The 19073-nt window shown below is 34.6% G+C and overlaps 1 protein-coding gene across 5 annotated transcripts; it reads left to right on the forward strand.

The window, feature by feature from the left end:
* Nucleotides 1–11479: 11479 nt before the first annotated feature.
* On the forward strand, nt 11480–18102 carry LOC113868844 (BTB/POZ domain-containing protein NPY4). Of its 5 annotated transcripts, none has more exons than XM_027504785.1 (5): nt 11480–11624; nt 12657–13377; nt 14824–14893; nt 15499–16680; nt 17121–18073. In XM_027504785.1, the coding sequence occupies exons 2-5, from the start codon at nt 13316–13318 to the stop codon at nt 17700–17702; spliced, it is 1896 nt and encodes a 631-aa protein (XP_027360586.1). In that variant the 5' UTR covers nt 11480–11624; nt 12657–13315; the 3' UTR covers nt 17703–18073. The 5 variants fall into 5 exon arrangements, with proteins under 5 accessions (XP_027360586.1, XP_027360584.1, XP_027360585.1 ...); XM_027504783.1 differs by lacking the exon at nt 11480–11624 and adding an exon at nt 11777–12205 and having other exon boundaries at nt 17121–18102; XM_027504786.1 differs by lacking the exon at nt 11480–11624 and adding an exon at nt 11883–12205 and having other exon boundaries at nt 15007–16680; nt 17121–18066.
* Nucleotides 18103–19073: the final 971 nt, after the last annotated feature.

The raw sequence follows: 19073 nt of genomic DNA on the forward strand, positions 1-19073 counted from the left end.
AGGTCGTGTGGTATTTTCCACTAATACTGAGGTTAAGACGTCTTTTTCGTAGTGCAGAAAATGCAAAGCATATGACTTGGCATGCTGAAGGCCGAATTAGAGATGGAAAGCTTAGGCATCCAGCAAATTCTCCGCAGTGAAAAAATTTGACGATGACCATGAAGAGTTTGCAACTGAAACAAGGAATATACGTTTTGCATTAGCAACCGATGGAATGAATCCACATGGCATGCAATGTAGCACCCATAGTACATGGTTCATGATCTTAATAATGTATAACCTACCTTCATGGCTTTGCATGAAGCGAAAATATATGATGTTTTCTTTGTTAATCTCTGGTCCTAAACAACCTAGAAATGACATTGATGTGTACTTGTCTCCTTTAATTGAAGATTTGAAGTTGTTATGGGATAATGACATAGAAGTATATGACAGATATAAAGATGAAAATTTCATGGTGAAGGCAATGTTGTATGGAACAATTAATGACTTTCCTACATATGGAAATCTTTCTAGTTACAGCATCAAAGGTCAATATGTATGTCCAATATGTCAGGAAAAAATAGATTATGTAAGACTAAACCATTGTCACAAAAATATTTTCATGGGACATCGTAGGTGGTTTTCAAAAAATATCCTTTCAGAAAAATGAAAAAAACTTTTAATGAAAGTTGTGAAGAACGACGATGTCCTTATTTGAAGAGTGAAGAAGAAATATTTGATGAGGTTAAACATATAAGAACAACATTTGGAAAACCTTTTGCCAAACAAATTTCAACCGCAAGTTGGAAGAAGATGTTAATTTTCTTTCAATTACCGTACTGGAAATCTTTATACGTAAGACACTTTGTTGATGTTATGCATGTTGAAAAAAATGTTTATGAAAGTGTGATTGGTACATTATTAAACATTGTGGGAAAAAAGAAAGATGACATCAATGCAAGACTTGACTTGGTGAAGTTGGGAATACGATCCGATTTGGCTCCAGTGAAGAAGGAAAATCAGACCTTTTTACCGCCAACAACATGTACCTTGTCTAGATAAGAGAAACGAGCTTTATGTGAGACTCTTTATTCAGTTAAAGTTCCAGAGGGGTATTCATCAAACATTAAAACTTGTATCACTTAAGGACCTAAAGTTAAAAGGGTTGAAGTCTCATGATTGCCATATATTAATAGATAATTTAATTTCTGTTGCTATACGGTCTATTCTACCCAAGAAGGTTCGCATGGCAATCACGAAGTTGTGTTTCTTTTTCAAGGCAATATGTAGCAAAGTGATTGATCCTGAGAGATTACCATGTTTGCAAAACCAAATAGCTGAAACTTTATGTGAGCTGAAAATGTATTTTTTTTACCGTCATTCTTTGTTTTCATGGTTCATTTGACTATTCACTTGGTGAAGGAGACAAAATTGTGTGGCCCTGCATATATGCGATGGATGTATCCCATTGAAAGATATATGAAGATTTTAAAAGGGTATGTTAAAAATAGAAGCAGACCAAAGGGTTGTATTGCTGAACAATATTTAGTGGAAGAAGTAGTGGAATTTTGCAATGAATACCTTTCAAATGTTAAATCATGTGGCATTCCAAAATCACGTCACACAAGAAGGACTTTAGGAGAAGGTAGCAGTGGTTGTCAACAAATAGAGGTTCCTAGACTGCAATGGGAACAAACACACTTGTATATATTACAAAACACCCCTGAAATTGAACCATATATAAGCTTGCACAAAGAGACACTGAAGCATAGAAATCCTTCTAGAGGTGAGAATTGGATAACAAAAGAATATAACCAGCGATTCATTGGATGACTACAAGAACATGTTGGTGAACAGTTGAAACAGAAGAACAATTCGGTGTCAGAAATGATTCGATGGTTGTGAAAAGGTCTTTGTATTGATGCCTTTTCATACAGTCGTACTTAGTCAATGGTTTCATATTTTACACAAAAAGCATGACGACCAAAGCACAATGCAGAATAGTGGGGTCACTCTGGTAGCTGAATCATTGCATATCTCTAGTGCAAAGGATAAAAATCCAATATATGCAAATATGTCATATTTTGGAGTCATTGAACATATATGGGAGTTGGATTACACTAACTTTCGTGTAGCAATCTTTGGATGCAAGTGGGTAGACAACAACAGTGGTGTTCGAATTGACGATATGGGCTTTATAAGGGTCAATTTTAAAAAGGTCAGTTACCAAGATGATTCGTTTATCCTTGCATCATAGGCTTGACAGGTGTTCTACATCGTAGATCTTGTTGACAAGTCATAGTCAATTGTCCTAATGTCTAATAAAATAAATGCTTTCACCGATGGAGAATTAACAGAAGAAGAAGTTAATGTGGAGAACGATCCTTTGAGAAGTGTTGAACACATGTCAATTGTTGATACATTAACAGATGACGAGGATATTTATGCAAGACATGATCATGAAGATGGTATTTAGTTGAATCCGTCATTTCATTCAATAAAAGGTCATAGGAAACTTAGTAAGGCTCCTAAAAAAAGAAAAAGGTGCATTTCACATTACATTTGTATGTATTATAATTTGGTTTTATGATTTTACTTTATCCCTGAATGTAATTATTTAATGTTAACATTTACCTTTTGTCTTACAAAGATAACTTCTTCAGATAACATGGACAGGAGTCCCCCTCATCACTTCGCTAAGGCAAATAAGAAAAAGGGTTGAGGGATTACCAAACTTAAGTCAATTAGCAAATCAAGAAAGTTAGGACAAAAGTTACAGGTAAATTGTCACCATCAATGAATTTTGCAATGATATTCAATGATTAATTATCATAATATTAGTAACACTAAAATGTCTTTATGATTTATATTTGCATATAGGTTGGCTGGAATGGAAAAGGTCAACCGATAAACCCTAACAGATCAAAATTTGCATATTTCATTGGCTTTGTTACTAGTAGTACAGTACTAATCAGTTATTCTGATTGGACAAATGTCCCTTCCAATGTTAAAGAACACATTTGGAAGCAAGTTGAGGTACACAATCATAATTGTTTCAGTTATTTTATATTGGTTTACCCAAGAAGGTTTATCTGATATGTTTTTTTGTTTCCAATGTAGGAAACTTTTGAAGTGGATGTTGTTCACAAAGATTTTGTTCTTTCTTTAGCTGGACGGGACCTTCGTGCATTCCGGACATGTTTGAGGAAACATATCTATGACAAAGATGAAAATTGTGTCTCCATCCTCTGGAGAAGTATCAGAGATTCATCACAGTCACTGATCACTAGATGAACTTTGTCAACCAAAGCTGCACAAAAACTTTCAAGGTACCATGTCACACATTATTATATCAAATTACTGTCACCATTGTAGAAAGGGTATTGATTTGGTATATTTCTGAATGCCTTATTTCAGAAAGAAAGTGAGGCTAATGCACAAAGGCCAAAAGCAATGTCGTACAGATACAGGAGGTCAGCTAAGGGATATGCTCAGTTGGAGCAAGAGTTGGTATGTAAATTTGTGTCTTGTGTAACAATGTGATGCTAATATGTTGTATTATGTTAAACCTATTAACGAGGGCATTTAATTATTAAATTTGTGTAGATTGCTACATTTGCGTCTATTTTGACCTCAGTACCTCGACATGTCTTTTGGAAAGCTGTTAGGGTAAATAAACAATGTAGCATTGATGACGAAGAAGTTAAAAAAATTGTCAATAAATTTGTAAGTACTTAATACTAATGTGTTAATACTTTCAAATACGTTAAGTTTTATTTTGAATTCTCTTTCCTAATGGTTTTTTGTTATGTTTATTGTAGAAAACCCTTTCACAGGTCACTTCAGACGCTGAGACTGAATCAACAGCCTGAAATGACATACTTTCTCAAGCACTTGGTGTAAAAGAGCATCCAGGTCAGGTGAAGGCTGTAGGTTTTGGGGTGACCCAAAAATCTGCATTTGGACCAGCTACATGTCCACATCCTTCATCTACCGAGTGGCAAAACATGAAGCATTGGGTAGCGCATTTGACCAATGTAGTGACACAGTTGACAGGGGTCAGGGACTACCCCCATTCATGTCAGGTCAGATGTCATTCAACCCCACTTATTCCCCACCACCATGTATGCCACCCCCTTTCAATATTGCTTTTCAAATGCAACCGATGGCGGATATTGGTCCCCAAACGCCTGTAGATGCACCTTCTACCAGCCATAGAGGCAGTTGCACACCAATTGCATTTGTCGAGATTCCAGAGGTATTTAAACTACAGTAAATCATCACTTACCTTTTAATGTTTACTGCTTTTGATTTGATTTTTGCGTAATATAACAAATTTTCTGATCAATTAGATTTTTATAACATTATTTCCTCTAATTCCTAGCTCATTAATCCTCTTTTGTGCCTAATTGGTTGAATTGAATCATTTTATGATGTTTGAATTTTATTTAGGCTTTATTTAATTTTTCCAGTATTTGGCAAATTCTGATACTGTTTTGGTTTCCGGACCATATCTTGAGTTGTAGAACTTCTTTCATTGTGATTCTTGATTTGTAGGAAAGCTAAGAGAAAGGTGCACAATTCCTATGAGAGGTCAGAAACCAATTCTGATGATAAGAAGCTGAAACTGGGCCTGAAAAAAGTCGGAACGCTGCAGTCGCGGATCCTGAGCAAGGTGTAGTATTTGGGCCATATCTCAGTCCACAGACATCCTATTAAGCCCATTCCAATGGCATTTTGAAGCTAACGTCCAAGGCTACAATTTTCCTTCAGGCCACGAACCAAAAAAAGGCCGTTTTCATAGCCGAAAAAATGGAACAAAGTGACGAACAGAATTTTGAATTTTGAATTTTAATTTTTTGGCTCTTCTCTTCTCTTCTCTTCTCTCTCTCGCTCTCTCTCCCCTTTAGGAATTATTTCCCTCCATCCATGGAGGCTTAGATTTCCATCTAATTCAAGGATTAAAAGGGACGAGACACTCTTGAGGATCGATTTCACAATTTATTCAACAACAAATTCGGTTTCATCTCTTCCTTCTTTTTCCTTTTGCTAATTATGATTTCAAATTGAAGTTCTTCGTTTGGATTGATAATTGTGCAGTTGTTTGATTACATATTATTTGGTTGATGTATATAATTAATTCTTAAAGGAGTGTGAATTAGATTTTCAGGTTTGAGATCTAAGATTAATGGCGTTGGTGAATTAAATTAACACAAATCGATTAGGTTCTAGAGGTTTATGAACTTTGAGCGAATTGTGTGTTAATCGAATGCATGAGGGTTCTCGTGTGAATGCTTAATTTGAATTGAGGTTTCATTTGAATTTAATGTTAATCACTAATTTGTTGTTTGATGCATCTTCTTGGAATTCGATGATAGAGTGGTCATAGTTCTTCTAAATTCTTAGATTAGAGTTTTTAATTATTTTTAACTTTTGATTCTAATTAGTTATTCTATAAATCAAACCCCCTCTAAAAATTTTATAATCGTATAACGTTATCATCGTTGGGAGACGACTTGGATTGCACCTCTTACTACATAATTTTTATGCAATTCATTTTTATTAATTTGTCCGAGAGCGACACTCGCGATCACTTTCATTTGTAGGGTGATCATGACTGTATGCTATACTTGAACAAACCTTTTTGCCTAGTTGCAAGAGATAGAGTATATCATACAGTGGCTGGGGACTCCTTACATAATATGGCTCTTCCTCCAGAGCATGGTAAGGTTTCTATAGAGGTAGTGTAACGACATGAGGAGGACTCTGCACTACTTGTCCCAAATGAACAAGCAAACCTGTATTCCCTAAGAGATGTAATTGGTACTTATGTTGCTTGACCATTGTCCTTAATCACTTTAAGACCCAAGGTATGTAAATGTGTTTCTTTATAGTTCCTGTTGCTAGATGTTACAATTAAAAGGTTTGTTCTTTTCAGGTTGCCCCTTCATCAGGTAAAGGGTTAGGGAAAGAGACAGGGTACTCAAAAGAGTCCATTGCTGGTCCATCCAATAAAGGTAGCACTGGTTGTGTGTCATCAGAGATTCTGAAGTTGGCAAAAGCCCAAGCTTGGATATGATGAAGCTGTTTGTGAGAAGTGATAAAGCCATTGATAAAGCTACAATTCAACTGACAAGTGAGCACTGGGGTAAAGAGTTTTGTGACATTGTGGGGAAGGAAAACATCATAGAGGTCATACGTCGACATTGGTTGAGTGCCTCTAGCATTAACCTTTACATACGGTACATTAATTTTTATATTATATAATTCATAGTCAATTTATAACTTTTATAACCTTCATTTAATAATGTTCAATTCTACTTTTGCAAAACAAGATATTTGTGTGAAGCTTATTTGCATGGGACAATGGCAAATAGATTCTCATTATATCTCCGTATGAAATGGATGAAGCGCTCAATCTAAACCCACATTAACATATAGCTAAAATGTAGAAGCGTCATATGGGTGAAGATCACTTGATATTTGCACCTTATAATGTTGGGTAAGTCAATCTCAGTGAGACTCTGCTTTATGTTTTATAATTTAGCATATAACTTTTAAACTTAGTAATCTTAAAATGATATTTATACTCGTGGTAGGCAACATTGGGTCTTGGTTGCCATCAATACGGCTGACGAGACTATCTATTATATTGATCCTCTATGCAAGCAGCTGAAGATGAGAACACACATGCAGAACCTATTTAATAAGTAAGCATTCATTTATGTCAACCAACTATGATTAATGTTAAGTGGTTCAAATGTATCTAATTTCTTTGGTTCACGACTCTTAGTGCTCTTGTCACGTATCGAGCAGAGAGGGGAATGTAGCCCTCTAGTACAAAGATGAGTCAAACAAAATGGGTCTCTATACATGTAAGACTATATCATATCTTGTGTTTTTAATTTTCACCTAAAGTGTAATTGCACTGTATATCATTCTTAGTTAATGTTATTTTATTTGATTTTTATCTTCCACATAGTGTTCCAAGCAAACAAATAATGATAACTGTGGATATTATGTGTGTCTATTCATTGGGGATGCTTTGCACCATGGATAAACTATAATCCCAGTAAATGTAATAATCTTACACATTCCAATTCGTTTGCCATATGCTTATTATTTCACTTAATTAATTAAGCTTTGTTTTCCCGGTCTTTGTATTTCAGTACTTTATAAAGGTGTAGATGCCAACATTTCTTGACAACAAAATTTGTCAATTGCAAAAGGAGTGGTGTTCATATTTGTACCATAGGTATTTAAAGGACACATTAAGTACAATAGATTATTAGTATTCTTTTACAATATTTAGACAATTTTCTGTAAAGGCTAAGCAAAATGTGTAAATATGAGACTTTGATTGATTGTAATCTGTACATGTGAGTTGTAATTGAATAATACAATGTGCAATTGCTTTGAAATTCTGGTATATCAGGCTCTGTTTGAATTTTATATTCTATTTGAATTAGTTCTAAATACTGTATAATTTACCAGGTGTGCTAAAAAAAGATTTTATGCCAATTTTATTAAAATATTTAAAAATATTTCTTAACTTTGGAGAGCAGTTCACGAAGAACCGCTTTGCAAAGTCCACTTTTAAGAGCGGTTCACAAAATAACTGCTCTTAGAAGTGAACTTTGGAGAGCAGTTATAAGTGAACCGCTCTCAGAAGTTTGACATAAGAGAGCGATTAACCTGTCAACTGCTCTCTTTAGTCTAACTTGTGAGAGCGGTTCAGTCTTAACCGTTCTCTAAAGTACTATATTTTATTTTGTAGAGCGGTTACGCGCTTAACTGCTTTCTTTGGTGAACTTCTGAGAGTGGTTAACCGCGTAACCGCTCTCCAAAATATACATTTGAGAGCGGTTAAATAACCGTTTTTCAAAAATGAAGACATTGGATAGCACGTGATTTTAAAACACCGCTAACCGCTCTCTTAATTCAAGCAAAACCGCTCTTACATCTCATTTTTGGCGTAGTGTAAATTTAGCTACTTTAGAGCGTATGTGTAAAATTAAATTAAATAAATATTTATTTGTTATTAATTTAAATTTAAATATTTTATAAGTATAACAATTTTTTTTAATTAAAACGGTAAATAGGCTCTCTTTTTTCCCACACTATATTTTCTATTATTTTTTAATTTTTATTTTTCATTGAATATATAAATCTCATGTGTATATAACGATTATTTAAAAATAAGTAAATTTTCACAACCCATAAAAGAGATGTAAAATATGTGGAGAGGAGAGAGATAAATAAAATAAAATAAAATAAATAAAAGAAAGAAATGATGTATAAAAAGTACTTTAATTTATATGATGTCTATAATATTTTATAAAATTTGGAAAAAAAATATTTTTTTTCACTTAAATACTTTTTGTCTCTATAATTTATTTCAATTTTAATCTTAATCTCTATATTTTGAGAATTTATTTATTTTATTTTAATCTTATTTTATTTAAGTTTATCACATAGATTTTAAAGAGAGAAATATCAAATAAGATTAAAGTCTTACAAATTATAGGAATTAACACTTCAAATAGAATGAAACTACGAACTAAAATATAAACAAATGAAATTATAAAAGTTAAAGACTAACTTTTGTCATAAAGACCGAAAACAACTAATTATAAACACAATGTATTTAAATCATACTTTAGAGTTATTCCTTAAGGTATTGTTTGCAAAAAAATAAGAGTTCGCTTCTCATTATTAGTTCATGTTTCTAGGCAACTTTTAAGCATTTCATACAACGTTCCAGTGCAATACATACAAGTTAAGAATCAAAAGTCCATGTGACTAGTGATAATTACCGAAACCACAGTAACTCATACATATAGAAACACTCCTTGCGTACAATTCGCAAGTAGATAAATTGTTCTCCATTCCACATATTGCTTTTCCCTCAACTTTGCTTTATGGGGTCACTTTTTTTAAAAAAAAATAAATAATTACAGTAGTTGCTCTAAACTATCACGGGTGCCCTTAATTAATGCCTCAAAAAATTAAAGTTGCAAATATTTGTTAACGAGACTTTTTTAATATATTATTTAATAATTTTATGTAAATTTCATAATATAAAAAGTGAGTTCAAATTATTTGACGAGACTCGTTTAAAATCCACCAAAGAATATATAATGTAACATTTAGTAGCATTACTCGAAAAGCTATTGAGAGGGTGCCCTTGATTTAAGGGCGTTCAGACCGAATGGTCCCCTCAAAAGGGTCTTAACTCCGAAATGAGTTGAGCTGGAAAGACATCTTTTGCAGAAGTTATTATAACATTAAGCATGACCTTCAACTAGCATGCCCACGTGGTTGGTCAACATTCCACCTATATTTAGAGCCAAAACAAGTGAAGTCATCCACGATGCACTTTCCAGTGGGCAATTTGCCCACGTTAAGTTTCATATAACATGTATGTGATTTGGACCAAAAAAAGGGTTAGTATGTATTACCATCTTAAATATGCTATTTATGCATTTCATAAATATATATATCACAGAAGTTTTACAAATCTTAAGAGTCCTCAAAGTGCCATTCGAAAACAGTAGTATAACATCGAACTCGGTTTATGACAATCTTATGATGTCTAGTTTCGCTCATACATTGAAAAAGCCACATTTGTCAAATCAAAAAATATGTCATCATTGAATAATCTTATTCAAGATAATTGCTCGACCCTTTGAAATTTTGAGAAAGCAAAGTTTAAGATCGATTGTCGTTAATTATATTTTTGTACTGGCTGATAACTTCCACTGGAAATCTGTAAAATATAAGCCTTTAAATAATAAGCATGAAAAAGTGATCATTGATCCGACAACCTTTCACGAAAATAATCTTTCAAAGATTGTGACATTAATGCGCTCCAATTTATAATTCAGGGTCGTGACAGTTTTACAGGAATCTATCTCATATTTCATAGATCCTACAGTCGTTTTTTCTTGCATCACCATCTGAATCAGGTGTACAAAACATAAACTTTAATTAATGTTTATATGGTGAGGTTCTTGACGCATCTGATTTCCTGGGGAAAAAAAAGATTCTTGAGGCAATGGAAATTATATATATCTGTCAGCATTATTATGGCAACGTGTTTGGAAAAGAGCATGTGATCACTAGAAAATTTAGTTTTGTTAAAAAGTAGAAGAATAAAATAAATAAATAAATTATAGATCTTAACTGAATATAATTGGATTTTAATCATTTATAATTAGATTTAATAATTATAATTTATTCTTTTCCTTTTACATTAAAAACTACTCTATTGTCAATGGGGGGAGTAGATTGGACATTGGAGCAATGCATGTGGGATGGGGAGAATAAAAGATTGGATAAGATATAATGCATTGTGGTCACAAATTGTCCACTAGGAGGGGACTAAACAAACTACTATACCGGAATTCATTTCATCCAACTGCAATTAGAGATAGAGAGAATCCACCATTAGTCTAATCAAGATTCAAGGCCCATCATTCATTAACCCACTCTCTATCCTAATCTCTCACAAATTAATTAACAACAACGATTTCAGGAACAGAGGGATAATTCCAAGTCTGTATCATCAAAACTACCGTACTGGTGTTCCCCCAGTCATCTTCGTCACAACAAAACTTTAATGAGTATTGATTTGACATTATTTTCCGAACAATTGATATTACAAATTTGTACCAAAAAACCTGTTTTAAATTTTTAACAGTATGTAAATCAATGTTATATTGCTACCCCATATAAGAGAAATATTATTATATTAGAGATGTTGTCAGGGTTTTAAACAAAAATATTATTATTGAATAGACTAGATTATCAAAATTATGAGAATAATGCAAACATCAATCTCAACATATACAAATGCCAAAATTTAGAGTAATGCAACTTCAAATTTAAACTGTTAATCTAAATCTTTAGTTTTCAATATGTATTTATTCTCAACTTTTTTCTCTCACGCTCACTGACTCACATGCATGCAGCACTGCAGTAGCTTCATTGTCAATATTTACTCTTAATCAGCATGTGATTTTGTGCGTGTTTTTTTTTTTTTCACATAAAGGGAACAGAGCACAGAGACGAGCCAGGCTCTCCAATGCAGTAATTCTGAGTTCTGACCAAAGGAAAAGAAAGAATCTTCTTTGCCTTATTTCTAAATTTTACCTTTCACACTTTTTGAATGACTACTTTAAAGAGACACAAATAATAATAGTAACGACTAACTCAGGACAAGGAATCCTATTGCTCATTGAATTATAATTTGCAAAGTAAAAATGAGATATTGACAATGAACATTAGAAGTAGCAAGCAGATTCGTTGAACCCGCAAAATTATATCCATGAATAAATATACGCTAAAATATATCATATTTATAAAATTAATTTTATGTGTTCTTTGTTCTAGTGAAAAAAATAAATAAAGAAGCAGAGAGTGACAGAAGGAAAGAGAAGAGAGAAGGGAGGTAATTCATTTCCTTTACACTCTGAAACGTAGGGGTAGGGGGTTTATACATGGCAAAGGGAGCAACAAAGTAGCACCTGTCAGATGAGCGTGCACTACATTACATTACATAATTTACATTGCATGAATGAATAGTGAGTCATACATACATGTAACATGATACATATGTAGTGGATGGAGTGACAAAAAAGGTGAGGGGCCTAACGTTCATAAGTTTTAGCTTTGATAAATAAGCAAAGCGAGTCATAAATCTTTTTTATCTTTTTCCCTCTAAATAGATAGAACTGTTGTTTACTTTGTCAAAGCTTTTGTTTTGTAGTAATAGAAGATGTAAACAAAGGTTATAATAAGGTGTGAATGGAAAGGTGGGGAGTGGTGGGGGCGACAGTGCTGATTCAAAAGCTTTGAACACACACACACACACACACACACAGAGAGAGAGAGAGTGGGAACATTCTGATCTTGGTTGGCTTTTTGTGTTTGTGTAGCTGTGGTGGCTGTCAAAAGATGAGGAACAGCTCATCTTTTTGGATGGTGATCTTTTGGGTTTGGTTGGGTGGCTCCTGTGATATGTGGGGGTTCTTTTGAGAATATAGTGAACTTTGTGTTCCTTGTCGTGCCCACTTCTTATTTTGATTCTTCGTACTCACACATCCCACGAACTAAACTTTCCTTGTAACTTGCTTCTACTAGTTTCACTCTCTTTCTCCTGCCACCCTACTTTGTTTTCTCATATGTTTGCTCAGAGAACGGGAACAAACTTCTGCCTCTGGTAGCTATGCATATAAACATGCTTCCTATTTATATTGATTTCTGTCCCTTCTTCCAGGTTTCTGTATTGAGTTAACTATGCTTGATTGTTCTTACTTTTGCTCTCTCGATGTTTTTGGTTTGTAGTTGTGTTTTACGTTTTGAAGCTAAGCATGGGCATGAAAATCTCTTGTGGATTTCTCTGTTTGTTATTTGGCTAAAACCCATCATTATCATTAGTGTTCGATTGGGTTGATTTCCATGCAGCTTTATTAATTTAAATTCTGAGAAAACGTGGTTGTCTTCCACCTACGTATTCTTTTCTTCAAAAAGAAAAAAAATCTTATTTTTCCCGTGGTAGCGTCAAACGTGTGCAATGATGTTTGCAGCAGAAACCACGAAAATGATGCCTTTTGTCTTCTACATCGGTGGTTCTCTCAACTCATACCGAGATATGCTGTTTTTTGTTGCAGGAGGAGCTTGGCTTCAAAGCTGGGACAGAACTAGAAACGTGGCCAATGAAGGAATGTTGATTGTGGAACTTTGCGGAGCAGAAAGGGTGTTGGTGGTGGTGTCTAAATCCATTGTTAGGAACAACATATTTAATAGAGAGTGGGGCGGTGGTGTCAGTGTTGAGCAAGTGGGGGTGTCTCTTAAGTCTTAAAACTCTACCTTTGAGGGAATTAGTATATAAATATTTGTGTTGGAGGTAGTTTGTTTCTGTTGGTTATGTCTCCTAACATGGTCATCTTTGCCGGACTCCTTGGACTTTGTTACCAATTTAGTAAGCAACCTGTTTTTTGAGTCTCTTCCCATTCAAGTTAGAAAAGAATAATATCCCATTTCTACCTTCTCTCTCACTGGCCTCGTTTTGTGAGAAAGATTCGGTCATACTAGGAAGGAAGCAACTCAACTATACCACAATTATATTTCATCTTTTTCTTTCTTTCTTTCATCACCTTGGACTTTACTAGCAAGTTACCCTCTTTCCTTTTTTTTTAATCCAAACTCCTAGTAGGTGGTTTGCTTTGCATACCCGGGAAGCGGCGGAGTAGGTGTTTGAAGCTGTAGTGAAGGTTAGGAATTGGGTTCCTATAAGGAAACGGAGCTTTTGCTTTTTACTTTGGTCAAGATGAAGTTTATGAAACTTGGATCTAAGCCTGATACTTTTCAGACTGATGGAGATAATGTCAGGTATGAGATCGGTTTTTCTCTTGCTTAGAATTATATGTTGTGGACTTCTTATTGATGATTTGTTCTTTATACTTTCCTTCCTTTTGTTGGATTTCAGCTCATATTTCTAGTGTTCTTGTGTCTTCCCTCTTCTCTGAACAATAGGCTATAGTTGACTGGACTACTATATCAAATCAAGGCAAACTATTTTGTTTTTTGGTGGACCCTTTTATTCACGTAAAAGACAACAAAAAAAGAAATTAGAATTTTGACTTCTCTTTCAGCAACTCATTGGGAAAAATCTTATTCTTCTAAATCCTAATAGTTCAACTTGTTGGATGAAGATGCCGACCCATTATTTTTTGTTGAAAATAGATTTCACCTCATCATTTTACTTGATTGTTTTAGGATCGATGTGTTTGAAGTTCTATTTTTAATTAGTAAATATAAACAACCCATTTTCAGAACCTTTTACCAACTCAATAGGGATAATCGGTGGAAAATACCTTAATGATATTTTTGTCGTCTCTGCTGAATGTGGGTAGGGGTTCAATTCCCCATATCTGTATTTCCCTTTCTCCCTTAACTCTAACAGGACCTCCTGGAGTCCAATCAAGAAAACCAACCTTGTCATGGGGATTAGTATGAAGTAGATGCAAAGTGACAGTTGGATATACCATCACTTAGGTTCAGTTTTTCTGTTACTTCTGTGGATGTTAGATACATGTAACTACAAATCAAAAGTGTGTCTAGGAACCTAGTGTGTCTGTGATACGGTAAATGACACAAGTCTGGGTGCATTCTCAACTCCAATAGAAAACCGAGCAATGAACCATGTGATACCACCTGTTTAGAACATGTTAAAGAATTTTTCCTTAAGTTAAAAACCTTGGTTATCCAATGATGTATACTTTCCCGTGTAGAGTGTGGAAGTCACTTTTGAGAGTTGGATCAAACTTAAACTCTTCTTATCTATGCATTATGTACTTCTATCTAAACATGTATAGGACCTAGGAGTTACTTTTGTTACTAGCTCACTTTTCCATCAATATTTATAGGCACGATTTAAGTGAGAAAATTTCCTTTGTTAAAAAAGCTTCTGACCTGAATTTCATTCCCAGTTTTTTACTATTCCAAAATCAAACTTGTGGGCATTTCTTAAGCCCTGAACTGAATTTCAGGAGTGGCCATATCCATATTTGGTTTTATGTTCTGCACCTTTATCATATTTTTGGACAATATTACATCCATGTTTACAAATTTTAGTACAACAAACGTGTTTTCAGCAACTTGAGAACAAAGACAGTTTTTTTTTCCCCCTTTTTTGCAGTAAATATGTGCATGCCAGAAAATTTACAGATTGCTTGTCATACCGCAGTAGGTTCAATAAATTTCACGGCATTTTATTTTCCTTCTAGATTTGTTTATTCCATTTAGAACTAACGTGTACCAACATATATTTTCCAGGTATGTGGCGACTGAGTTGGCAACTGATATAGTCATTAATGTTGGAGATGTAAAATTTTACCTCCATAAGGTAAGATTGTATCTGACGTTGAGGTGATATAACTATGTGAAATGTAGCTGACATGAGATATGAACTGCTAAATCTTTCGTTTTGAACAATGACTCTTTCCTTTTACTCGATAGGGAAGTCTGTAATTCAATCCAACTGCCACAAAGGTCTGATGATGGAAGGGAAGGATATGGTTCAACATTTGTTTCCTTTTTGTATGAAAAAACATTCATTTTCCCTTCCTTGAACACACTGGAAAATTTGACTCTCTAAAAAAACTAGAGTTTAGGATCTGTCAGATAATGTATTTGTTCATAATCATTCAGTTGATTTTGTTGGTTTGACTTTTTACTGTAGACAAATTATTCTAGTAACTGAAGTTGAAAGCTGAGATTGTGGACATTATCTGTCATATATATATATATATACACACACGCACATACACACAAGTTCATAATGGATTTGTGTAATTTGCGAAGCAGAATACTTGTCTTTGCAACTATTGTAGACAATTATTTTTTTCAATACGTTTATGTTTTCTGCATAAGTTTATTATTTGGTTTGATTAAGGACTACATTATCCTTTCAACTACTGATCATGATCTTTACCTGATTATTATCTGTAGTTTCCACTTTTGTCCAAAAGTGCACGCTTGCAAAAGTTGGTTACAGACACAAATGAGGAGAACAACGATGAAGTTCATATCCATGACATTCCTGGTGGACCGATTGCATTTGAAATATGTGCCAAGTTCTGTTATGGTATGACAGTAACTCTCAATGCATACAATGTCATTGCAACTCGCTGTGCAGCAGAGTATCTTGAGATGTATGAAACTGTTGAGAAAGGAAATCTTATTTACAAGATTGAAGTCTTCCTAAACTCCAGCATCTTCAGGAGTTGGAAAGACTCAATTATTGTTCTTCAAACTACCAAGTCTCTTCTACCATGGTCAGAGGAACTTAAGGTAATGAGCCATTGCCTGGACTCCATAGCTACCAAGGCTTCAATGGATCCATCCAAGGTGGAGTGGTCATACACTTATAACAGGAAAAAACTTCCATCTGAAAATGGGAATGATCCACATTGGAATGGTGTGAGGAAACAACAGATTGTTCCAAAGGACTGGTGGGTGGAAGACCTTTGTGACCTCCAACTTGATCTGTATAAGCGAGTCATATCAACAATAACAACCAATGGAAATGTTTCTGGTGCTGTAATTGGAGAAGCTCTAAATGCTTATGCCTCCAGAAGGTTGCCTGGATTCAACAATAGTGTTATCCAGGGCGGCGATATCATAAAGAATAGATTAGTGTTGAAGACTATTGTCAATCTATTGCCAGCAGATATGGTCTCTGTCTCTTGCAGTTTCTTGCTGAAGTTATTAAAAGCAGCTTCTCTCTTGGAATGTGAAGTCTCAGAGAGATCTGATCTAATAAAGAGAATAGGCCAGTGTCTTGAAGAGGCTACAGTAGCTGATCTTTTGATTTGTGCACCAGTTGGCGAAACAACAATGTTTGATGTTGATACAGTGCAAAGGCTAGTTGAAGAGTTTGTAGCCCATGAGCAGCAATCTCAGATTGAACCTCTATTGGAAGATGAATTGCTGGAGATCAGAAGCCCACAGATGGCATCAAATCCTTCTAATAAGATAAAGGTGGCAAAACTAGTGGATGGTTACCTTGCTGAGATTGCACGTGATCCCAATTTGCCTCTTTCAAATTTTGTCAGTCTTGCAGAATTGGTATCAAGCTTCCCAAGACCTTCACATGATGGCCTTTATCGTGCCATTGACATGTATTTAAAGGTTAGTTCCTCATACATTAAGTTTTCCAGCTTTTCAATTATGCTCATCTTGTCTGTTTTCATTCTCTCAGTCACTCATTTTTTACTCTCTACCTACAAATATTTAACAATTTTTTCCTTTAAAGTGGTAATCCTGAGGTTTCAACCGTTGGACAACTCAAATAGGAAAATTCAGTTTTCAGTATATATGTAGACATATATACATATGTTGTTTCCTCTAGGGATATATTCCAATTGGCTGCTATGAATATGAACTCCTTACTAAAACAAGGTTAACAAAGCGTCAAAGGGGTAAATAAGGACCCAACTATAGAAATCTATAGAAACACAATTACAAAATTTCAAACTATGTAGACCTACACTGTCATTGAACCTGTACATACACTGAATGATTCCATTGATGTAACAAGTTTCACAGACTGACACTACCATGTTATGCAGGAACATCCTGGAATCAGCAAGAGCGAGAGAAAAAGGATATGCAGGTTGATGGACTGCAGGAAGTTGTCTGCAGATGCCTGCATGCACGCCGTGCAAAATGAGCGGCTTCCTTTGCGTGTCGTTGTGCAGGTTCTCTTCTTTGAGCAACTGAGAGCTACAACAGCATCCGGAGGCAACAGCACACCTGATCTTCCCGGTTCTATCAGGGCCTTGCACCCTGTTGGATCTCATGGTAGCTCAAGGTCTACCACAACCAACACAGAAGAGGAATGGGATGCTGTGGCAACAGCAGAAGACATAAAAGCTCTCAAAGGGGAACTTGCAGCACTGAAACTCACAGGTGGAGGTAGTCAAGGTAGTGACAGAAACAGCAATGATGGTGTTAAAGGCAATACTGAAAAACTAGCTGCAAATAAAATGAGAGGTTTCCTCATGTCAAAGAAAATATTCTCCAAGATTTGGTCAAGCAGAGAGAAGAATGGTGAGATTACTAGCTCTGATACATCTGAAAGCCCTGCTTCTACAGTTGTAGAGGAGACGAAGTCAACACCATCTAGAAGTAGAAGGCATTCAGTGTCTTAGAACATGTTTTGCAAACTTAAAAGCAGCACTTTGTTGTTGTATAATACGGTGGAAACATTAGGAGATAGAGCTTACTTGACATCTTGTAGCTGATTCTTCAATGGAGCTCTGGCAAGCATTGCCAAAGCAGCTATCACGGTCTGATTAGATTAGAGATGAGCTCAAGGAGTGACACAGTTTTGTTGTACTATAATGAGAAAAAGAATGTTATTGCCTTGTCTGAATCCCTACTAATGGAGATTTGTAAGCAGTTTTTAAGCCTAAAGGAGGTTAACTAACTATAATCAACTGCCAATATAGTTTAATTGATGTGAATCACATCAACATTGGGCTTGTTTTATAGAGTAATCAATTTAGCCATTTTTGACATGGTAAGCTGAGATTGTTCGCTAGTTCCAATCTAACCATAATCGTGTTTACTTTGTGGGGCACTAGTCAAATTTAACTTTTATTTGGTAAACACCATTATTGGACAGTACGTAAAAAATGGTTGTACTTTCTTTTTGAGTAAAAAATAGTTAAAAATTGGTGTATTTAAATGAGTAATATGAAGACAAAATATTATCGTTTAACGTATTTTTCAAACAGTAAATGAAAGAAAAATTGATTCACCTTTACATATCTAAAGTGCGGAATGAGATATATATTTCATTTCATATCATAAGATAACTGACCCCATAGGAGTATAAATTTGGAGGGAAATATAATAAAAGGAATTTTTTTTACCAGAGATTATAATACAATATTTCAGTCATTTCTTATTATTTTTTATGTTTTATACTTCTAAATCAATTTTCTTTTTGTCTAGTTTTAAATTTGGAAGAATACTTCTTTCTTCCCCTACGGTGGAATGAAAACAGGTCACGTTCCACTAAACTTTCCTTTTTTATTTTTAATGTTTTTTGGGGACAACCATTCGAATCAAAGGACTTTCAGAATTTAATTTTCAAAAGTGATTCGTATTTTTTAAATTTTATTAGAAACCTTCAAATAAGACCTTTGGCACCTGTAGGCCCTTCATTAAATTGAACTATTACAATTTGGGCCTAGCAGTTTAGCCTCAAAATAACTAAGCTGGGCCGTTTTACTGGCTTTATATATTGGGCCTCTCTGTTCTCAAAGGTCTAGTTCAATTTCGAACCTTCTTTCAGCCTTATCAGGCAACTTTTCTGGCCCAAGCTCCAAATCCAATGAATCTATCGACCACCCTAATTATCATTTGCTTCTTTTTAGTACAATGCACTGCGTTCACCAAAATATTAATAAAAAATTAACAGATAAAGAACAGATGAAAGAAATAAGGATCCGAATCTCTACAGTTATTTTTTCTTACGGTCATTAGTTTCAACTATTACTAAATACTTTTTTAAA

The sequence above is a fragment of the Abrus precatorius genome, unplaced genomic scaffold, assembly GCF_003935025.1.
Source record: "Abrus precatorius isolate BTA unplaced genomic scaffold, Abrus_2018 Scaffold6, whole genome shotgun sequence".
NCBI classification, from domain to species: Eukaryota; Viridiplantae; Streptophyta; class Magnoliopsida; order Fabales; family Fabaceae; genus Abrus; species Abrus precatorius.